The following is a 24,384-nucleotide window of genomic DNA, read 5'->3' on the forward strand; positions in this document are numbered from 1 at the left end:
CCACACGCAGACCAAAGGGAGGAAAAGGGACCAAAGGAAAATGAAATGACCTGCACGCGTCTTAATGAGGGAGGGACGGGTGTCTGGCATTCACCTCAAACCATTTCTTCCCCCCGCTGCTCTCTCTGGAGGGCTTTAAGTCCGCCGCCCGTTAACGGCTGAAGTGTGGATTTCCTGTCAAATAAGGGTTAGAGCCCAACAAAAGTCCCGTACTGTAGTACCTAAATAGGATCACTTCCAGCTGCCCCACCTAAACACACACCCTCATGTCTTATAATGTCCCTATAGGGATTTATACTGTGCCAGTGGTGCTCAGCTTTGTCTTTATAGTGACCTTATTGCACCTTTATTGCCCAGTAATCAAATTAACTTTCATATAATAAGAATATAGTGGTATCCTTATATAACACAGACACTATAGGGCTGTACTAGGTCACTCAGACTCTTGGCACTGTTCTCCTCCCTCATATCTCCTGCTCCTGTGGGGATTATTTGAACAGCGGGACAAATATTCCGCCAGTCCCTGACAGATATTTTACATCCTTGTCATGATTTGACTTTCATGAGAACAGCTCAACCCTTTTTTTAAGTAAAAGATGGTATCTCGTGATGTGGCATAGGCAGTGCAGATCGGGTTTGTGCCTTTAATGTAACATGTCACATTAATCACTCACAGAAGCAGCACATGAGTTGTGACACAGGCTGAGAATATTCCATTTTGACATGTATAAACACTGAAGTCGATGTGATTGATGGAGAGGTGCTGTCAAAAGTTCAGCACCAGCAGAATTTGGTGCCATTTTCAGCATCTTGCTTAGGGACAACTCAGTTAAACGCCATGAGAAATGATTGATTGATGATTTATACATTTTTGCCTTAAGGTGCTACCTATGAATTACAACATGCTAACACTCCTTGTCTCAGTGTGATGAAGAAATGAGCTGAATGAGATTCAAACGTAGCAGAGAGAGCCTAGAAGATTAGTCACCATAACCATACAGGACAACCCTTTGTGCTGTTTAGTCATCCATGGTTACTAAACAGCACATTGTCACAGAGGTGTTTGTGCTGTTACCCACAACAAATTCTCAATGACCAAAGTGTTCTTGGACCTGATGAAGGGAAGGTTGAAGAAATCTGCCATTTTCGTGGCAGATGCTGGGGCATTTCTGCAGAACTTTGGATGAGACTTGGGTCCACCACTGCTAAACAATCAAGTAGAGGTCTGCAACAAGGTGAGGGCCTCCATACTCCAGGGAAACAAAGTGAGTCCTGCTGGTTGACGACTTGTAATGTCATGCTATTACAGGGGGTGACTACACTAATATCTGAGAACATTCTGATGATTCAGTGTGGATAGCTGACCAGGGATATGCTCTTCCATCAGGACAAATCTCCAACCCATCAGTCCACAGTGGTCACAGCCACCAGCTGATTTGTCACCCACAGATTCTCTAAGCTGAAGATGGAGCTCAGTGGTTGTCATTTTGACTGTAATGATTATTTCATTACAGCTGTGGACAGCTTTGTATTGGTCCATGACAATGGCTTGTCCAGAGAAGAGATCCCGATGCTGCACAATATCTGTGTGTAAAATAAATAAATAAATACATAAATAAATTTGTTAGATTCTCTCGACTTTAGAGCACACCAGTCACATTATGATCTGGTACAGCATTATATAATCAATTCTCTGCGCCAAGTGCAGTTTGCGGGTTGGCGCACCAATAAGCCCATTCATATGTTATAGTAATAGGCCCAAGCGCCGCCAGTCTGGCTCGGTAACAAACCTTATTAAAGGCTGTTTAATCACTTGATAATGTGTTCTGGGTAGTAACTGGGTTGCCAGGATGTGTAAATATGTTTACTTAAACTTGCAAAGTCAGTGGTCTCTCTGCATGTTTGCTTATGTTTAAAAACTTGCATATCGATTAATTTTGTTTGATCCATACATCCATCATCCATGGAGCAGAAACACACAGGCCTCACTGTTTCCAGAAACTTTATCCAGCTCTTCCTGGGATCCCCAGCTGCTCCCTGGCCAGCAGGTAGATCTAATCTCTTTAGTGTGTCCAGGCTGTAGGCCTCCACCCAGATGGCTGTACTTGGTGAACCTCTAAAAGGGAGGCGCCCAGAGGCCACCTTAACCGTGTGCTTGACCTACCTCGATGCTCTTCTCAGTGTTGAGAAACGGTGACTCCACTTTTAGCCCCTCCTTGATTTTCGCATTTTGTATTCTCTTTATTCTCATTTCATAACGGTGAGGGGACCAGTCAGTCAGTAAAGTGTTTATTCAAGGAAGCAGCTAGATGACAGTCCCCAATGTGTTTGAATGAATGATTTCCTGATTGCTGATATATAAACTGAAAGTTATTTATTTATTTATTTATTCTAAATTTGGTAATTACAGCCTATAAATTTGGTGTAAACACATTGCATGTGCAAGTTGACCAGCAAATGATTGACTTTCAAAAATAAAAACAAAAACCTACTGTGTTTGCGTTTTGGATGGTTGACAATATAGTCACTTTAAAAGACTTTGTGGAGGAAAAAAGGAGAAAAAGTAAACCATCAGCTTTTATTTTGAAAATGTAAACCGGAAGTAGTGCTGTATTTTGCTCTGCAGGACTTGACACCAGTGAGGAGAGCGACAGAGCTGATAAAGAGTCGCTCAAAGTTAGAGTGGAAGGGGGTTGAACCGAGGACGTGTGGCATCTGTGCTGAGGAAGGAAATCTGCTGATCATCAGACACTGAACTTCAAACCAGTCTGTCGGGATTCTACACACCACTCCACCACCATGAGGACTAACATGTGGATTTACCAAGCTTTGGTGTGTGTGCTGCTCATCATTGTAGATACAGGTAAGAGTTCCAGTGGATGTTACACATCTGCATTAGCTTCAGATGTATATATTTTATTAATAGCTCTCATCTGTCATTTTTATTTTTTTTTAATTCTGACTCTTAATCTTAATTCAAATGTAATTTGAGACTATGAGGGTGCACCATTCAGTCCCCACAAGCCGCGTCTTGCGCTATTGTGGGGTTTGGGAAAAGATTGTGAAATGAAAATACTCAAGGCAGTTTTGGTGGCGTGTCAGTCACAAAATATTTAATTATCTCTGTGACTTTAATGGAATACAAAAATGTTGAGCTGCTCCTTCTTCTGAGCCGCACCTAATGACAAACACTTCAAGAATTCAGTTGAGCGTAATTAATGTGATTATAATTTATCTTTTACTTTTGTTGCGCGCACTATGCCAAATCCAGCTGTGCCAAAAACAACAACAACAACAAACAAAAAAGTTTGTTCCTGCGCTGTCATTAAACTGTGTTATATAGGTCAGCAGACACTTTTGCATCTGCTGGGCTGACTCCAGCTGCAGAGGAGAGGGTGCATGATGATACGCCGCGCGCCCACACGACCACCAAGTCATTTTACCCCCCCCCCCCCCCCCCCCCCTTTTATTTTTTTATTTTTTTTCTGGTGGCTTCGGAGGCTCACATCCGCCCCACTGACATGGTCACTGAGTCAGCCCACAGTTACCGCCTCCAGCTGGGGGTGGGGGGGGGGGGTGCCGTCTCTGACCTCTGACCGCGCGGCTTTGACATGAAAACTGGGGAAAGTAAAAATTGCGAGCACTGGGCTGATGGTGATGGTGTCCCGTTTGGGAGATAGAAAAAGCCGTGCACGTGTATGATGTGTCTGTATGTGCTATAAATTTGGAGGCAGCCACTTGTGTGTGTGTGTGTGTGTGTGTATGGTGGGGTAACATCTGGCTCCTGAGCCCACTACCACATTTTGCGCTGTCTGAAGCAGATGTAATGTCTGTTTAATTCCCAGACAGAGACACACCTTTAACCTGCTACTTTCCTGTTGTTCCTGCAATGCAGCATTTCACCTCCACATTATATATTTTTATGATTATTACATTGTGTCATATTGTATTCCAGGAAAGCCTGACCCAAAATACTTATCCAGCTGACACTTTTAGCTCAAGGGCACGTTAGTAGAGTGGAGGTTTGTAAGCCGGGGTCATGGTGTTGGTCTTTTCACCTTTTCATATCTACATTTTTCAAACTAAACTAGATCCTCCAAGCTGCCTCTTCTCATTAAATCTCCTCTCCCTCACTCACGTCTATTATAATCTTCAACTTGAGCAAATGTTTGGGGATTTTGGAGATAGCAGGAGTCTGAGTGCAAGGAGAGGAAGAGACTAAGTGAAATCTAATTGAGCAGCCTGGGCCAGACATCAGGGCTGGAACAACACAGTGATGAGTGCCAGATGTGGTCCAGTGGAGCCCAAACATTAATAACACATCCTCCCCGAAAACCATTTTCAACCGCGAGGAGCCTCTAAACGCTCCACAGTTTACAATATCCTAAGTACACACACACACACAACGTCTTGTGTCGGATCTTGGCACCAGAGTGTGTAGCTGTAATTCGGTAGCATGAGTGTTCCTGTGTGTTACCGCACTTGCCACTAATTATAAACTCCAAGCTGTTGTATCTACAGTTTATCCGAAGATGTTGGTACAGCTAAAGGATGAGCTCTGATTTGTGTGACAGAGAATTTAAGCCTAAAATATGGTCCTGTCCTGCTTCTGAACTCCGTTGGACCTCATGTACATTATGCCACATATTTGCAATGATCTCTTTTGATGTAGAAAAGCCTATAAATAACACAAGAATGACTAGTATAAAGTACTGTTTATGTTTTCTACTACAGCTAAAGGAGAACATAAACTTTTTATTTACGAAACTTTACTATTTTGTTGTAATTATGATTGATGTTTGTGGAATTGTGAATGCATCTTGTAACAAACAGAAAAACCGTATTGCTTGAAATAAAAAGGAATAAATGAAAGCCATTAAAACAGCTAGAGTTCTAAAAAGATGAATATTGACCATTAACATAAAACTGTAGCATTACAAGTACCGCAAAGTAGTAAAAGTTGTTAAAAAAGCTCTTTCTGTGAGCAATAAAATATAAAATATGTTTTCGTGATCATCAAAGCGACTGAGGCACTGCAGCCTGTTGATGGACATCGTTCAGTTCTCTTGGCCCGGTCTGAAGCAAGCAGGACTGCTGGGGGGGCTTTTTGAGCTGGATTCCATCCTGGACACACTTCATACTTGTTTTTCTAACACATATTCTACTGGCATGCTACCATGTGGATGATTTCTAGGGGTGGGGGGTCAGGACTGCCATCACCACCATCACATCTTCAAATAGGACAGTAGGTCAGAGGAGAAATTAGCTGACATCACTTTAAGGAAAAAGCATTACTCAGCATTTTGCAAAAGGACATTTTGTAGCAGCATGCCATGACATTAATACACAAATAAATGATTACGACACTAATATGTTGCACTAACGGAAACATTTAATGTTTTTTTTAATAAAAATGTTGCAAGCAACCAAAACCAAAACCAAACCAGGGATGTGCTCCAAACACATGGCTTCATACAAAGGATGTTTTTTTGTTGTTCAAATACCATTAAATGTTGAAAAGACAGGGATATTAGTGGGGAAAGAGCACTGTGGTATATGGCAGTGTTTCATTCAGAGAAATAAATTGATTGTGAGAGGTTTTAATAATGAAGACGACAGATCATATAAAAGACATGTGGACAGTTTGAATACTCCGCAACCACAGCACAATATGCAACCAAAGAGTGCAGTGAGCTAGTCAAATGGCTGCAGCCTGTTGAAAACATTAGCTTATGCCACGTAAAAGGCTGCTAGTGTATTGTAGCTAGTGATAGGATGCTAATGTAGATGGCTAACAGCCCATTGAATAGTACAATATGCATCAAAGACTGAATGCCAACAAAATGGCCATAGCTGAAAGGGTTATTAACAAACTCAATAGCTCAGCACTGAGCAAAAGTTGCATAGTAAATGGATCACTATGTTGGTCATTAAAATGTACTAAGTAGTTTGACACCCTACATCATCATCATCATGCCGATTGTCATGTGTCCCACAGGTTGCAGTAGAAAGTCCCATCAGCTATTACAGAAGTATGAAAAGACTGAGAGCTACATGATGGTTTGTACAGACTGTCCTCAGCCCCCATTGGTGAAAGACAGCCGCTCACAGGAGCACTGCGCCCGGAAGTGCAAGAAGGTCAAGAAAAACTTCAACTGCAGGTGAGTTTCATTTCCCCCTCTCTCTGTTTCCCTGAAGTCCGGCACATGGTTTCTTCATAGCCGCTCGCTCCTGATCTCTCCATCTTCCTCCCTCTCTCTCTCTACCTCTCTTATGTAGCATTTACATATTTTTGCGCTTTATCATGTGTACATCTCTCCACTGTTTCCCCTGTTTTTCTGCAGAGCTTTCAACTTTCAAAGGCACAACAGGAAATGCCACTTGCTCCCTTTTGACCGTTTTACCCATGGTGTACAGAAGCTGGCCAACATCAACTTTACTTTGTACGAAAAAAAAGGTAAATGTCATTGTTTTTTGGAGTGTTTTTCTCATGATGGAGGGATTTAGGTGAGGGTTTTTTTTTAGATCTTATTAGCTCTTATTACTTATTTAAGGACTTTGGTTTCTTTTGTTGACACAATAAAAGCAACCCAGCCTCCTAACTCCCCCACCCCTGCTGTTTAATAACCCCTGTGGGGAGAGTCGTATGCATAAACACGTAGCTGACTTAAGTGGGACTGTAAACAAAAAAAAAATCATTGTTTACAGTCGTAACCTTCCTCAAGTGCAGCCTGTGGAATCTAGCACTTCAGAATTTACGGCAAAATTTACGAAAACTCTCCTCGGTGACATTTAATGAACTTCAGGAAGTTGTCTGTTTTGGGAATAACACGCAGGCCGGGTCATGCAGGCGAAATGTTTGCTGTAAAAATGTCTCTCTGACCATACATGGGAAAATAAATTCCAGGTGGTCAAGGGCAGGGCACACAAATCACACTTTTAATTGCCTGAAACGCAGTGTAAACTGGCACAAGGAGAGTACACACAGACAGCTTGTATCTAAGCATGAATGGATGTTTTCAAAATGTGTCTTTGCTCTCACTTAGATTATATAAGGGAGTGTATCGTCGGCACCAAGGACAACTACAGAGGGAGGAGGTCTTGGACGAAGTCAAACATCACTTGCCAAGCTTGGTCAGATAATATCATCAATGAGCACACGTAAGTCGTCTTGTTTTCACTGAGAAAAACCAACAGTGCTGGATATTTATGAGGCAGAGGGTGTAGTGCCTTGCTCATCGGTCAGGAGATTAATCACTCACTTCCCCTTTGCCAGCCTTCAAAGGTCTCATCTCTAATCTCTTCGGCTTCCGCCACCTTCCTGGATGCTCCCTCTCTCTTTCGCTGTGTCTGATACTGAACAGGCCTCGTGCTTGATTTATTGATGTTCAGTTCATCCCCTTGCACCTCAGGGGTTAAGGGAAGGTGGAGGTTTGGAGACAGTTGAACGTTTATCCAGAGTTAAGTCAGATTTCTTTCAACACATGCAGGGATGTCCTCCCCGATTTTTTTGCACAGCACTGTAGGCCATCAGGTGTATCCCAAAGATGTTTTCCCTCAGCTGCAGCGATGGGTCCTGTGCCAGCATCTCATTAGCGGCGCTCATTAGTTACGAGATATTTTAACAGCGGCAGGGAGGAAGGGTGGAGGGGGGTCAGGAGACAGAGTAATAAGAGTTTGACGGAGTGCAGAGTGAAAAATATAAGGGAGGTAGCGTAAAAAGAAAGAAGGTGCAAAGATTTATAGACTGAAGTCATGTTCTGTCTGATGTCCAGCTGAGCTCACAAAGCATACCAGGTTCCCGCACAATTAATACAGGTTACAGCATTGGTCCCCCATCCTCTCCACCCTAAATACTCTCATCGCTTTCCAGAAGCAGTTGTTCGCATTAGGAATCCTTTGTCATTGTTTATTTGACACATGGTCCCAGTCCCCTTTGCAGATAGATCGCTAACTTGTCAGCAACTTTTAAACTTTCAAAGGGTCAGAGGGAGCTTTACTTAAAGGGAGATTTAGTGCCACTGTGGGGGTTACCTAACATGGGGACTGTCCCGCTGTGTGAGAATTACCACCATAATGAACCATGCACCATTTGACTTCCAGGTAACTATTATTTTCATGCTTGACCGCTCGTCGTGGGGGCAAGGGGTGATTTCTCAGGAGGTTTCCTTCCAGGAATGGGACTTCCACCTGTTGTCTATATTTAGTGTTTGAACCATGGCTCTGAGAGAAGTGTGAACTGAAGGGAACATTTCATTTCATGTTAATAATCCTACTTAACAACCCAATCATTTATCTATTCCCTCAAGGACGTTCTTTTGTTTGTCTACGTATTTTCTCTGGGATGTCAGTGAGCGCTCTCAGCTGCAGAAACACACCCTGTAGTGTTTATTTAATAATCTTCATGGCTGTAACCATTTGTCATCTTGATAAAAGGGCTTTCTTATTGAGAATAACTCACTTGTTAGTTAGACCTCACATTAGTACGTATTAGCAAATAAACCGGAGAACAGCTGGCTCATCTGTTGGTTGATGAGTGAGCTGTAGATGTGCTGGAAGACCTTGTTGGACATTTCGACACACCTTGGTATTAACATGCATCCTGGGTGATCCTATCTGACCACAGGTGGACTGAGCTTTAAGCATGCCAGCTCAGCACCTGGTGTCTGCACATGCTTTGCAAGTTGATCCGATTTTACTTACTTCCTCTCTTTACAAGACCTAGCTCATTTTGTGGGAGACCAAAATGAGTTTCCAAAGTTTAATCTGCAACAGATTAGAAGAAATTAAATCAGTACAGACTGGAGTGACTGGATGTGGCCTATGTAAGAATGGCTATCGTGGGCTAATATATACTGATCTGGCTGTTTGGAGGATTTCCTGTTCATGTCACTGGCACCTGTGTGGCACCAACTATGGAAAATACAATTCAATAATTGGTGCACTTTCCAAACTGAACAACTTTGGATAGTCTGTTAATCTAGCCATCCACACCAATTCCCCGCGGTCTTTTATTCCACATGCTGGGAAGATGACTATTGTTCTTTCTATGGACTTGTTGTTGTCACCATTGGCACACAGATAATAATTTATTTCTTGCCTGAGTTCTCTACAGACCGCAGCTGCTATCCTCTGCTATAAGCAGGAAAATGCACCAATAGAAGTAACATCAAGTTCATAGTTTGCCTGAAGAGACGTATTAGAAGCGCGCCAAGCTCGCCATGGCAAACTTGGCTTGCATCGTTGTGTCCCTCCGGGTCAAAATATTTAGCATTTGCAAACAGAAATGATGGAGATGGTTATTTTATAGAAAGGTAGAAGAGAAGCAAATATCCAGTCACTCCAAAGCCCCACATGTGGGGAGTTATGCTGTCCACTTTGTGATGTGTGATTTGGCCAGATAATCAAAGCTAAGCTAAGTTAAGGCAGTGATCTACTGGATCTTTTTTTTTCAATACACAAAAATACCTAACGTGCTAATGCACATGTCACACTGTAACTGCTGCATTCAGAAAACATTATTAGGATTTACACAGTCTTTGGCTGGCTCTGCCTTCTTTTTATGCTGTAGGATTGAAGCTTTTATGTGTGTTTCACGTGAATCTGCAGCAGTTACTTCAGGCGTAGATTTCATCTTTAGTGATATCCAAAATCTAGCCAATATGTTTTAGTCGGACCAGAGAGCGAGGCATGTGAGCACAGTGTCTGCTTTGCGCTCCGATGGGAACAGATTTTGGCAACGAGATGAATAACTGGCCAACATCTGTTAGCACAACATCATTACGGCTAACTTGCTCCCATGCTGTGGCCTTTTACGGAGTCTCACCAGATGCAACATTTTTGTTTTGTGAGTTTGTCAAGTGAGGAACCTTGTAATTCCATTTATAAATGAACAAAACTGTATTATGATAGAAATATAGTGTATTGAGGTTGTGAGTTACACACAACAGATGTGAGTTTTGGCCTCCGGCTGTGAGCTGCTTTGTAGGGGAACAAGTGTTTTGCTTTAGTTAGATGCATGAGAGAAAAGTGGCTCTTACACTGTTGTGTGTGTTTGGAAGGCCTGTTTTGCACCCGTTATCACCCTGAGTGAGATGCTAGAGACCTCCAGGCCGAATGATGTTGTGCATTATCGGAGAAACCTTGCGTGAGCCCCCCCCACCCCCCCACTCTCCAGGCACAGAGGGGAGACCGGAGCAGACTCCCCCAAGAGTCACTGCCTGGGGTAGAGTGTGCAGACAGGCTGCTGAAGGGAGGGTGGACTCTTTGGTGCATATTTTTCCTTACATCATCATCTCAACAATGAACTCCCGCCTTTATGCTCACATTCTTTATCTGGCTCTTAAAGGTACCATTTATTTAAAAAAAACAAAAACTGTGAAAAACAGTGTGTCGTTCTCTAGAGGGGGTTACAGCAGATTGTTTTTGTTTCGTGCTTTTTTGTCCCAACTTTCCTTAATGTCAAAGCACATGGGAAGTAGAAATATTCACATCTGCTATTCACAGATGCTGTTAGAGCATAAAAATCCAACAACCAACCTGCATGATGATCTGCTAGGACACAAACTCTCAGCTGGCTGCAGGTGCCAGGCCTGCTTTGTAATCTCAAGGAGAGCAGACGCTGTAAGCAGTTGCCTGGTTGGCTCGCCCATAAATCTTGATATTCCATGGTTGCTTACTAAGGCGTTCAGCCATCCTTAAGTTTACCATTTTACTCATCAACTTTCTGTCTGTCAACATGATTGACAAGAAATTAGAACTGCAGGCTACAGGCTAGCTGGTTAGCAGGTTAACTCTGGTAGAAATCACTGTAAAGTCCCTCATTTTAAAAGTTTAAAATATATATCTTAAGATAATTTACAAGATAATTGTTTATTTTTAAGGGTTTTAAATCATCCTTTTCACTTTTCTTCTCCTTCCTCCCTCACTGTCTCCCTGAGTGGGAGGCAGAATGTGGTCGGCACGGTTCAGGAGGTGCTGACAAGCCAGCTTTTCATCACCCTGCCCCGACAGAAGACAAATTTCACACGTCTATTTAGAATTGGGATCCCGTGCTGCTTCCCCTTTGTTACAGCACATATGTTTGGGCTAGCCAGGTTCTTTTTTTTTTACCCCTTACTGACGTGATGGTGCAGTTGACAGAGAAGGATTAGGTTTAAACGTGTTTAAAGGCTGCCAGCGAAAGACCTGCATGGGCTGCTCCAAGTGGCCCATAACACTGTTCTGTGCTGTTGGCAGTTACCGTGCTGTGAATACCTGGCTGCTTCACACTTGAGGGAGATGGGATATGGATGGAATCAAGTAAGGAGATCATGCTGGACAGGAGTAAAGTATTGATGACTTACTTTGCATACCGTTGCTATGCCTGTGATAAAATGTAACCTAGTATTTCACAGAGTGCGGCTTATGTCTCAATGGAAATGCCCTTTGAATTTGTTTGATTTGTTACTGAGAACCCTACCAGGCAGGTACGGCACTGTATACACTGGTGGAACAGCCAAGTGTGCAAGTACTCCCAGGAAATTTATTTACACAGCTCACAGTATCAACTAACACTTTTAATAATTCCTGTCTGTGCCCCTGTAGGTTTTATCCAGATAGGTACCCAAAGCAAGACCTGAGGGAGAACTTTTGTCGGAATCCCAACAACGATCCTGGTGGTCCGTGGTGCTACACAACGGACCCCAACGTACGAACTGAGGAGTGTGGCATACCACAGTGTTCAGAGGGTGAGACCCAGCAAAAGATCACCACTGGACGATAAGATTCTAATCTAACATTTAATCAGCGTTTATGTGTTTTATGTTTTGTTTGCATTCCTCTTTAAAGGAAGGTTTTGATGACTGATGTTTCTTTCTGTTGACAGAAGTCTGTATGAGGTGTAATGGAGAGGATTACCAGGGCAAAATGGACCATACAGAGAGTGGCAGGGAGTGCCAGAGATGGGACTCAATAAGACCTCACAAACACCACTTCCAGCCCAAGAAGTAAGCTGCAAAATCACAGTGTAATCTTTCTCATGGACTACACCAGCACACACCCATGACAGATGCTTAAATAAATGACGCTAATGCTCCAGAGAAGTAGACCTCACCAGTTGTTATGACTTACTTCTCTGTCTGTGCTCTTATTTTTCCATATCTCCCTGACTTTCCTCTTTTCAGGTACCGGGACAAAGATTTAAAGGACAACTACTGTCGTAACCCAGATAATCGTCTCCGTCCGTGGTGCTTCACCATGGATCCTAAAGTGCCGTGGGAGTACTGTAACATCACTGTGTGTGGTAAGAGATGTGCTGTATATGCTCCAAATCTGGAGCTGCATGGGGCTTTGTGGGCAGTCTTCAAACAAATTAACGACAAATTATTGTTTTAGTGTGATTTATGGGTCTGTTGGTGGATTTTTTGTCTCGACATCTATTACAATATGTGTCACGCAGTTAGGAATCTATCATAGGATTCAAACATGGACATAGCACTGATGTCAGCTTTGTACCACCAACACGTCGTTGCCGGGGTGATTTGTTACATACGTAGCTTTGGTGGGTTTTTTGGGGTAGCTGTGGTCAGCAGAGTTAAAAGGCTTCCTTTACCCCTGCAGAGTCTCATAAGACATTTGTTTACTTGGCCGGGTGTTTTATGTGGTCTTTGGCTTCAAGTACTTCTACCTCAACAAGGAAGAGCAAATAGGTTGTTTGTAAAGGCGAGGGTCTGACTTCAGAGAGCCAGAAGTGTTCTGAGGGCTATAAAATGTGGTGGATGACAATAGAGGCTACTATACTAAGAGGCACAGGAAGGTCTTAAAGTTGTTTTAGTGGCGTGAACATTATTTAAAATCATTACATATATACACAAATTAAAAGAGCTGAATTAATGTGTGAAGAGCAAAACAACTGCAGATGCTTCCTTACAGGGCTCAGGGGGTCAGGCCTTTACAGTCACCAGAGAGAATCCGAGTGAACATGTTAGGCAATGCTCTCATTCACCACACAACACCACATGGGCCAGGTTCCTTTGGAAAACAAGCAATTTAGCTAAGCATGTAGCTGGCTAAGTAGATTTACGTATAAGCAAAAGTGCAAATACTTACAATATATTTTGTTTTATGCCACCCTGTATTCTGTGATTCAGTGAGTCTAGCTCCACTTGACTCATCATATCATAAAGTCTGACCGAGTTGTAGTTTAGATAACATTTGCCTTCATGTGTAATATAAAAAGATGGAGTGAAAGGTGTGTGAAATGTTGAGCAAAAAGGGGTTGAACCATTTGAGAATTTATTCTTTTTTTGTGTGTGTGTTATGTTCCCATCTGCGCACCCACAAACGCACAGAGCATCTCTCTCTGTCTCTGTCAGACACATACGCACATGTACTTCACAGTACATGTTATGATTTACAGCGAGGGCGGAGGATCTGCATTTGTCCAGATGTGTGTATCCCTCAATGCCTGCCCTTTAGAAAGATAAAAACCACTGACCTGTACTCCACGGTGCACACAGACACTGGCATGCATTACATCAAGCCAAAGAATCCCTCTTTTCCACCCGCTTTCTTGTTTCTGCTTCAAAACATTCCCTTTTCCTCCTCCATCTTCTCCCATCTCATTTGTCAAAGGCTAAAGAAACAGAGACAGAAATCCAGAGGGGAGAAGTAGCTCCCTGTGTGTACAGACAGCCCTGCTCTGCTGAAAAGCAGAATTCCATCTGAGGATGTTTGGAATAGTTTGATGGTGGATGAAGTTGTCTGATCCAGGCTGGGGTTTGGACGCCTTCCCTACAATAAACAAATTATCCAGGAACAGAAATTTGAATGTTTAAATTTTGGATGCAGGATTTTTCTTTCTAGTCACAGCGCTGATGGGTACTGTCAGCAAGCTAAGTGACTTCTCATTGTTGTGGATGTCCGTACGTGCAAGAATGTGGGGGCACCACTGTTATGAATACACAGAAAGTTTCCTATCGCAATAGAAGCGGGGAGGGGTGGGGGTGGTAGTGGTGGGGGCGTGCTACTGTTTTTGATCATCAGTTTCTAGGTTAAACATGACACATTCTTCTGGGGATTAATATCTCCCTCCCTCATTCCTGCTCTCTCCAACCTCACCACCTCTTTAGCGACTTTCCCTTCTTTCTCATGCTTCATCCTTATAGTTGTGTTTTTCCCTCTCGTAGATTCAGACCCCAGCGAGGACACAGATGTCAACACAACAACATCCTGTGTGGAGGTAAAGGGCGCAAATTACAGAGGCACAATGAATGTCACTCCAGACGGCGTGACGTGTCAGCGCTGGGACTCTCAGTTTCCCCACAACCACTCCTTTTTCCCCCAGAACTTCAAATGCAAGTGAGTAATGATGGTTGTCGACAGCTCAGAACTAATAGGCTCAGACAGTATGAGGAAATTATTTGTATATTTTTGCGTGAGTGGCAGGTGGAAAAAATTAGAAAGGAGATTTAATTTGTTGTAAACACACATTCAGTTTCGAGCACTTTCATTTAAATAGTAGTTTGTGTTTGTGTTACAGAGACCTCCGAGAGAATTTCTGCCGTAACCCCGATGGTGCAGATTACCCATGGTGCTTCACAACAGACCCTAATCAGAGGATAGCCAACTGCACTCACATCCCCAGATGTGAGGCAGAGGCCACACAAAAAATTGGTAAATGACTAATTATGATGCAGATACAGCAGAGGCTAATACACACATATGTGTAGTGTAGTCTCTGCATATTTTCGCACTTTCATAATACAGCAATTTTACGACAAGCTGCAACTTGACTTCTCTTAAAGTGATTAAAACAAGATCAAACCGTTGCTCTTATGCAGTCTTGCTATAAAAAAATATTGTCTTCCAAAGTGTTAACTGCCATGTTCTAAGCTGACAGCCAATCAATTGTTACTCCAGGCGGTTATGGCTAAGTAAAGCCTTCCACATACCTTCAAACCGCCTTCTGACATCTGACACCCATATGGATTTAACAAATGACTGATAATGTATTACAATGCTTTCATCTTCAACTGATGTTGCCAGGTTGGATGTAACTACTAATTAATTTCAAACTTCAGCATTTTTTTCTTGACATGTACATAAAAAATGTACATGAATAAAAAACAGACCCTTACTTTAAAACTACCACCAAGCTTACTTTAAACACATTTACATTAAAAAATATAATTTCCTGAACAATTTGGCTAAAACACTGAACTGCTGAAAAAATTCATGTCATGTTTCTGCAAAGTGGAATTACACAGACACTTTCTGTATTGCTCTCGGAGGACCGAGCACTTGGCAGCATGCTTGCCCAATGAATTCCATTTCATGGAAGAACAAAAACATCAGACTCTGGCAACTGTGCCCGCTGTCATTTCCCATGTTTCTCTGCTTTACATTTCAGAAGACCACACATGTCAAAAACCAACCAGTCAATTAGTTACAACAGGCCCTCTTCTGATTCTATTTAAGAACAGACCTAGTGAGTTTCACAGGGTCCTTCAGTGTTAAATTGATTCAAAACCACAAAGAGAAGCATTCCCCAAGATCCTTTCTTTGTTCCTGCAATGGCATGAAAGTGTGTGTGTGTGTGTGTGTGTGGGTGAGTGGGTGGTTGTCCACTTGCTTGGATGTTAGAGAGAATCTTTGGGAGTATTTAACAAACTGGTCTAAAATGAGTACATTGTTTTTCCTCAGAGTGTTATAAAGACAACGGAGAGACATATCGGGGCACGCTGGCCATAACTCGATCAGGGATTCCCTGTGCAGACTGGTCAAATCATATAAACAGGTAACAGATGCAGTATTTTGACTCATCTATACTTAGATGAGCTCCTTTGACTTGAATACAAACTATACTCCACTGTTATGATACTGCTGTATACCCATTTATTGCATGGAAAAAATGCACAATATGTTGTATTAAATTAACTATGTTGAATTAATCCATCGCTGATATCCTTGATTTCATTCATAAAAATGGGTCATGTGACAGATAAAATTCAATCAGAAAGCAAAAAAGTAAACCCAACCAGATTAAAGCTTAGCCCTTAAATAAACTCACTAAAACAGGTTCAGCAGCTTTCCCAGATGAGCTCATATGTGTATGGACACAAGTATAAAGTGACTCCGTTTAAAAATACACTAGTGTGAATGTAGCCTGTGAAGATTGAAACAGTGTCTTAGAAAGACTGACATTCTTTCTGCCTCAGTTGATTGGTTTGTTGACAACTTAGCTCCCATTGCCTTGTGAAAATCCCTTTCATATGAATGAAGCTAAGCAGTGAAAACAAACAGCGAGAGGAAATCAAGGGGTTCCTCAGAGGTCAATACCAGGTCCAATTATTATTCATCTAACTGACAAGAGGAAAACCCCAGGGTGCTCTCCAAAGTGACCCATCCTGATGGAAGGGTTGCCCACTCCAGGGCTGTTATTTAATGCTGAAGTCAGGCTGTTGGAATTACTTAATTTACAAGAATTTTAAAAGCCAAAACGGCATAGACAGATGGACATGTTCCAGAGCCGACCCCTGACCCCAGGAAGTGCTTTCTGAGGAAAGTAGATCAAAGCCAATCAGCTCCCTCACATTCACCGCAGCCAGCAAGTCTACCCTGCTCAAGGTCGAGGGTCATCCCAGGAAAATCTGCCGAGAGCCACAGCTTATTTAACATTCTCCTGGGAAGAGCAATTATCTTCACCCCCTCCCCTGACAAATTGTCGCCCATCGCTTAAGCGTTATTTTTGCGTGTGTCTCTCTCCGAACTCCTACCTCGTAATTGCTTCTCAGGGATATCTGAGGAGATTACATTTAATTCTTGTAGAGCCGCTGCTGCAAAAAGACACACGATTAGATGTGAATTCCTACCAATCGAGAGCACAACCAAATCGTTCCGTAGAGGATGTGGCTCCTGCTGGTCTGAGCCCCGCTGAATGCTTAGACTGCATACTTTCATACTCCCATGAGCACTCTTCACAAAACTCTGTTTCCTTCTACGGCCTCTGAGCAGCAAATGCAGGGAGCTTGTTGCACTATAGGAAAGCCAGAGTCAGACTTTCCAGGCACGCCATGGTTACTTACAATGTATGCGTACTATATGTGCATGACAGTGTGTGCGCGACTCTATGTATACACAGGCTTGTGTGTTTTTAGAGTGCGAGAGTGTGTGTGTGTGAGTCTTTATGAGACGTGACCCAGTGTTAGTTCTGATAAACTGTGTTCAAAAAAACAAATGCAATATGAGAGTCTGTATTTGTGTGTTTTACAGCAGGGATTCTCACTCTACAGTATCCTATGTAGGGCTGGAAAAGAACTACTGCCGGAACCCAGACCGGGACAAACATGGCCCCTGGTGTTACACCAGTCCAAATAACCGCTTGGCCTGGGACTACTGCAAGCTGAAGCACTGTAAGAAGCTTAAATAATAAATAAGCCTGTATCCTGTGTTGTCCAAGTGATGCACCTGTTGTAGCTGTAGCATGGAAAGTCAATTTGAAGCTTTGGTTACTTCACACTAAAATACCTTTTTTCTCTCCCTCCCTAATGTATACATATATATTATTATACACATATCTTGGCTTTATAATTATCTCGTCATACATCACATACTGTGTTATAATGTCTTAAATATATTATGACAATGTATAATAATCATACAGATATTTTCAACATAAATACATCAAATTTCAGTTTTACATATATGTTATAAACATAGATCTATATGTAACACATAGAGATATAACTCTTTTTTTAACTGTGCTTTCCGTATGGGCTGCTGTTGCCATCTTGGCGGTGCCTAACTCCAGGCTAATTGAAAAAAGTAAAGAGGTGGAGCTTGAGGTGGCAGATTGAAGACAGTTTCAGGCTGTAAACGTGTTTATTTCTGCTGTTAAGTTGGACATTTTAACACAGGAATCTGTGATTGAGTCACTTTTGGAGCCAGCAGTTCAGTTTTTGACATAAACAGGTCCAGGTTGCCACTTAGTAAAACAGGTCTGCAATAAAGAAATATGATATGATCAGGTGTCAGGGTTTTTTTCTCTGACCATGGCAGGAGCCAGGCCAGCCTCCCATTTGTGTTTTCTCTGTGTGCTGTGCTGAGCAGCTGTTAGACGGTCAGAATCGTTGCTTTTTACATGTCGAAAAGTTGAAAAGTTGTGGGCGGCTAAAGACAATAATAATTTCAGGACTTCTGATAGAGCGTGTAATAAAATGTAGTTGGTGTCTGGGTGTACGACAATAAAATAACAAAAGTTAACTTTGCAGCCTTTGTTGACTTCAACTGAAATGTCAAAAGTGTTTTTTTTTTTTTTATAAATCTTGCCATAGTGGCTTACGTAATCTGCTGCGGTTTTGTCCAATTGGCAGAGAAGACACGATGCTCAAACAGCAAACAGATGCTGCCATCCTTTTATTCGAGAGAGAACACACTTGGGCCGCTGGACTTAACATTTTCCTTGGCTGGTTTCAATCTGGCTGCATTGAAGAGCCTCTTTTGAATGGCTGTACAATAATTTCCATAATGTAAAACATGTCTTCCGTGAAGTTTTTGAGGTCTTGAGCAAATTTATTTGCTGTGGTTGCAGAGCTGTTATAGCCTCCAACAGCAATTCAGATGCAGAGATAAGTCTTTATAAAGAATAAAAGCTTGTCATTTTCACTGAGCGTTTATGCTTTATGTGTCAATGTATGGTCAGTGGTCTGAATTATTCTCTGCTGCTGTGGGGTATCCCTCTTACTGTTTGCCTTATGTCTACCAGGTCAATCAGCTACAGCAGCTCCTCAGCCACACAGTGAGTATCCTTTTTGTTCCTCTGGTTTTCACCAGCCTCATCCTCTTCCTCGTCTTATCTCTGATCACCTTCCGTTTCCTTTAAACTCTTTATATCAAATCCTTCTGCTGCCATTTACCTGACTAAACAAATCATATTTTATAGTTGAAGCTTTGATAAACATCTAATATAAAGTATCCACACTATCTCCTTGTTTAGATCTTACTAAGCCAAAGATATCATGCTTTGTGCATATAAACACCAGAATAGTTGGAGGCCATCAAGTTCGAGGTACAGATGGCAGCTGGGTTGTAAGCATCCAAAGAGAGTAAGTCATATTTTTTGTGATTTTAAGAATGTTTTTTTATTCATCTTTGCGTCATCCAGTAATAAAAATGTCTTCATTAAATGTTCTTAGGAAGGTTCATTTGTGTGGTGGCTCACTAATAAGAGAAGATTGGGTGTTGACAGACCAACAGTGCTTCACCTCATGGTAATGCTCCACCCTCTGATACTAGTAGTTACTGCCTGACTGTCCTACCCACACTTTACATCCTCAAACATGCTTTTTTTCATTGCTTATATATATCAATATATAGTTGCTTTCACAACAACATTAAAATGATAGACTGTAAATAAAGATGGATGACAGGGCTCCTCCATCCATTGTACAAAATGGCACCAGAGAGAATAAGAGATTGCACATTTCACTTACACAGGGCTGCCATCTTGGACAAAGACACCATCTTGGAGACAGATATTTTGCATAGCAAACACTTGAATACATAAACACAGGTTGGCATGATAAGATCTAGCTAGCAAGCCATAAACCATCTCTAGGAAAAATTATGTTACGGTATACTTGCACACTAGTTTTTAGTTGGGGCCATGTCCCATCCACTAACCTGGCGTGTATGATCTATACTGCAGCCAGCAACCAGGGGGGCTTACTTTTGGAGGGCTGTCATGTTGTCCATCATTATATACAGTCTGTGACTGAAGCCTGCTAACATCTAGTTGTTGTGTACAATGAGAACATGTACAGTCCTGTCACCATGAGTATTTATCAACTCCAGGCTCAGACCTGATTGTTAATTTGATCTGAAGTTGATTGCTTGACACATTTTGTATGAGTATGTTCCAAGAAAAATGAAGGCACCCTATCTCAGTAGAAATGTACTGAAAGTACATTAATACTGAGATTAGTACATTAGTACTACTAGAATTACAAAACCAATCTGTGTAAATAGTACTACTAGAATTTTACAAGAACCTTTTTGTCACAGGACAAAAAAAGGTTCTTGTAAAATTCTAGTAGTACTAATATTTACACAGATTGGTTTTTACCCATCAACAAATACTAAAATGTGTGTAGTGCAGTGACTAACACTGCTTACTCACAATCTTTGCAATGTTTAAAAGCAAAGCTGCTGATGCTATACCTTGTTGTCCCCAGTGTTCCAGATCTCCGGGATTACAGTGTGCAGGTTGGTCTGCGCTACCTGAACGAGTCTTCAAACCATCCAAGACTACGAATCTCTCGCTTAATCTGTGGCCCAGAGGGATCTAATCTGGTTATGTTGAAACTAGCAGAGTAAGTACTCAATAATGTTCCACTAATTTAACCCTTCATTGGTAGAGTTCAAATCCTATCCAGTATATTTTTTCCCTAATATGTGACATTGTTTTTCTAGTCCTGCACCTGTGTCTGAGGGTGCCTCCACCATTCATCTGCCTGTAAAAGATTGTCACATCCCCGAAGGCACCAACTGCACCATGTATGGATGGGGTGAAACAAAAAGTACTGCCATCTCTCACACACATGTTAAACCACTTTCTATGTTAATGAATCTTCAAACCAAAAAAATCTGTAATTTTTTTTTTACTCAGTTTTTGCACCCATCTCTGTTTATAGATACAGGATACGATGAAGCATTGAACACTGTGACCATGCCGATGGTTGACAACAACATGTGCTCACAGATCAAAGGGGATGCTGGTGAAAGCAGAATATGTGCTGGTGGCAGGAGAGGAGAAGGTGTATGTGATGTAAGGATCAAAAACCAGCCAACCATATCATGAAACATACACATGTGAATGCACAGTACAAACTTTGCTTGTTTGCACTGAGGGGTGAATAGTCCTTTGGCGACTTGGTTAGGTTTAGGAAATGATCACAATATATCTGACTGGTAATAGAAGGCTCTTCTGCTGGTTGTAAAAAGCATTGTTAGGCACAGTAACCTGCTTGTCCATGACTTGCTAGACACCTGGGTGTAAATCAATCTGGCTATTCCAGCCTGGATGCAAAAACATTGTTAGTTACAAACACCTTTTTTCTGCCATGCTAAACATACAATGTGTAAATAGCATTATTAGCTACAGGCACATGGGTGCCAGTCATTGCAATGCAATGCATCTGATCCAAACAGCTTCATTGGCTATTCCACCCTGGGTGAATATAGCATTGTTGCTATAGACCACAAGTTGCTTGTCCCTGCCGCTTGAGTTTAAAAGTACTATTGCCTGTTTAACAAAGGATGTAAATAGCACTGTTGCTCTGTGGAAATACGTCTTTGATGCAAATAACTTCATGGGGTTATTTTGTGGTTGGTTAAAATAGCACTGTTGCTATAGAGCCCTGTTTTGTTGTTGCCGTTTTCCTTATGTCTGGGTGTAAATAGCCACATTGCCCATTTTGTGCATGAATGCAAATAGCATTATTGGATATGGTGTGTCCTCATTTCTGCCATACTATTCACCTGAGTGTAAATAGCTAATGGCTGTTGTTGGGTGTAAACACACTGGCTGTTTGTGTTTTGTTGGTGTTTGTTTTAGTTTGAACAAATTTTTGATTTCTTTGTATGTTATTTTGTTGCAGAGAGACTACGGCGGCCCGCTGGTTTGCCAGGAACATGAACGCAAAGTTATAATCGGCGTGAGCATCCAAAGGACAAAATGTGCCTCATCCCGGCCTGCACTTTTTGTGAACGTTGCTTTCTACTCGGAGTGGATATACAAAGTGTTTAAACTTTACCCCAGTGTGGAAAGTAACTAATGGTGTGGTGTAAAAGAACAACCTCACACAGGAATGTATCATACCCTGCAAAATCTCCCTGATTTGGACCACGGGAGAGAAATGAGGAAAATCACCTTATGGAACGCAGCGATTTGGGAATTTTGTGCACAGAGGCAAGTAATTTGAGACTGGGAAGTACCAAATGGAATCTCATCCTTCTTCCACTTTGCAAATGAAGAGATTCAGGTAGTTAGCCTTAATACCATTCTACAACCAAAGTCCTGGGCACATCTACTAAATGTATTTTGACATGTTCAGATTTTCTGAAGCCATGCAAGAAAAAGACAATTAAGAGAAAGACATGTGCGATTCAGTATTATTTCCTGGATTATACTTGAACCCAACTCCTCGGCGGTTACCTCTATGGTTGCCTTCTTTGACTGGGATTTTTTTTATGGTACTTATTTTAATGTGTTGACCTCGACTGCCAACTGTGTCTTTTTTATGTAGATGGACCAAAATGATTCATTCATGCAAACATATTTACCAGTCTAGTTCACAGGACCAAAGGAGGAAAGCATACACATAAAATTCAGGATTAGACATTAAAAGTCATTTTTAGGGAATAGTGAATAAACCAATCAGCCCTTAAATAAAGTCTGTGACCTTGAATTTTGTCTTCAGATATACCAGCCTTTAAGTATGTAAAGTACAAATCCTAGACAGGGAGGACAGATGGTTTGAAAGAGGAGTCAAAGAAGCCATCTATGTGAAATTGGAAAACCCCTCTCTGTCCCTTCATCCCTTCCTGGCAGACTTCACTCACATTCAAACTCTAATGATGGGCCGTCAACTAGTCCTGCACATGGCCAAGACACAGTTTCTGGTCGTTAACTGACCATTAACCAACTATAGGGATCTTAGTCATGTGAGCTCCTGCAAGATCCACCCACAGAGGTGCTGAACACATAAAACTCAGATTCCCAACCAGAAAAGTAGCAGAACTGAAGAAGCCACTTGGGGGAGTGGCGAAACGTCTTCAAAAAACAATCCTTGAGATCAGTTGCCTCGATTTAAACTCTTGGAAATAAATATGTAAAGTACATTGTTGCTGCTTGAAAGGTCAACTGCAGCAGCCTTGGCAAACCTAGCTGTAGTGCTAATTGTGTGCAGTAGCTGAACTACCTTTTCCCCAGTTAGCTTTAACTGTTAGTTTCCCCATGAGAGTGTCTAAGTAGGACTGAGCAAACTGCTCCAAATCTTATGCTAATATTTGTAGCATGAGAGAGAGAAGAGCCATGCCAAATATAACATGGCTATTTGGTCTCCGGTTTGGAGGGAACTGTGGCCCCTGGCGGGCTGTGTGTGGTCAGTAGGATATTATAACTATTTTTTTTGTTTCACGGAAAGTGACTCCGTATGTACATACCTGCAGATTTATAATGTTTCTGCTGTGCTGTAAGATTTTATAGGTCTTATAGATCTGGATTATTATTGGGGGGTTGTTTTAGTAAGTCAGAATCACCCTTCTGATTATGTTTAATATTTAAAGAGACTGGTAGCTTGTACTAATGTATATTTATTTTTTTTAAATTAGAAGGAGACAATATTTCATGAGATAGGTAAACAGTTCTTTATCTTGAGAATTATAGACCTCTCCAAAGTAACTGAGATCTGACACTGAGGTAGCAGCCACACACACACACACACGCACACACACACACACACACACACACACACACACACACACATTTCATAATGGTTCTATTGTTCTGCCTCAGTTTTAAATATAGAAGGGTGAGGGCAGTTAAAGGTGCACTATGCAAATTGTTCCAAAATGAAATCACTTCCAGATCACCAGTTTTGAACCACTGAGTTTGTGGCAATGTATTTATCTAAAATAATGAAACCAACATAGTAGTGTCAACAACTGCTGTTCCTTGAAACATGTTTAAATTTCCCAACTTTACAGCTGAAATAAACATGTTTACAGCTTGGTACAAATCCCAGTTGGAACTGTACCGGGGTGGATTTTTTTTATAGGTGGAGGTGGGCATGTTCCTATCTGTCAAGCCAAGGTGTCTCTCATGCTACATGTCTTTGGTTGTTTTCTGATTAGCTGGGAGTTTATAGAAGTTTACCTGTAGTTTAGAATGTAGCCAGTGTAAGACAATCTTAAAAATATTTCTCAGATCGACTTGTTTAGCTCTGGCTGATGCCGCTCCATCCCTTTCACTCACACATTAAGTTTGTATGTTACATTGACAAACAGCAATTGACAAAGATAGATGCATGAAATTAAAAAAAATGACACAATAACCTGCTACAGAAGAGCACAACAAAGGAACACATATTAATTAAATCCAAACTGAAACAAATGCCAAAGTTTACTTCAAATACGTTCTTAATGTGTTGTAATTGTTATTTAATTTCTCTTTATGTAAATAGCTCGATATGTTCTGTAAATTACAATTTGTAATTTTTGTAAATATATTTTTTATTTGTTTATATGTTTGTAAACTTATAACAGCTGCTATTTTTGTGTTTTTAGAGTCAGTGCATCTGAATTTTGTAGCCTTTGTATCATTCCTATTTTAATAAACAAGTT

At 41.5% G+C, this 24,384-nt stretch overlaps 1 protein-coding gene across 2 annotated transcripts; it reads left to right on the forward strand.

Moving 5' to 3' along the window:
* Positions 1 to 2,696: 2,696 nt before the first annotated feature.
* Positions 2,697 to 22,615, forward strand: LOC114427866 (hepatocyte growth factor-like). 2 transcript variants are annotated; one of them, XM_028396079.1, is made up of 18 exons: positions 2,697 to 2,863; positions 5,999 to 6,161; positions 6,345 to 6,457; positions 7,047 to 7,161; positions 11,587 to 11,729; positions 11,867 to 11,987; positions 12,165 to 12,283; positions 14,169 to 14,340; positions 14,504 to 14,655; positions 15,685 to 15,778; positions 17,254 to 17,393; positions 18,746 to 18,778; positions 18,977 to 19,085; positions 19,176 to 19,250; positions 20,214 to 20,351; positions 20,452 to 20,558; positions 20,673 to 20,806; positions 21,639 to 22,615. In XM_028396079.1, exons 1-18 carry the CDS (start codon positions 2,800 to 2,802, stop codon positions 21,813 to 21,815), a joined length of 2,169 nt encoding a protein of 722 aa, XP_028251880.1. In that variant the 5' UTR covers positions 2,697 to 2,799; the 3' UTR covers positions 21,816 to 22,615. The 2 variants fall into 2 exon arrangements, with proteins under 2 accessions (XP_028251880.1, XP_028251888.1); XM_028396087.1 differs by having other exon boundaries at positions 2,800 to 2,863; positions 14,522 to 14,655.
* The last annotated feature ends 1,769 nt before the right edge of the window (positions 22,616 to 24,384 follow it).

The sequence above is a fragment of the Parambassis ranga genome, chromosome 2 (genome assembly GCF_900634625.1).
Source record: "Parambassis ranga chromosome 2, fParRan2.1, whole genome shotgun sequence".
In the NCBI taxonomy this organism is placed as follows: Eukaryota; Metazoa; Chordata; class Actinopteri; family Ambassidae; genus Parambassis; species Parambassis ranga.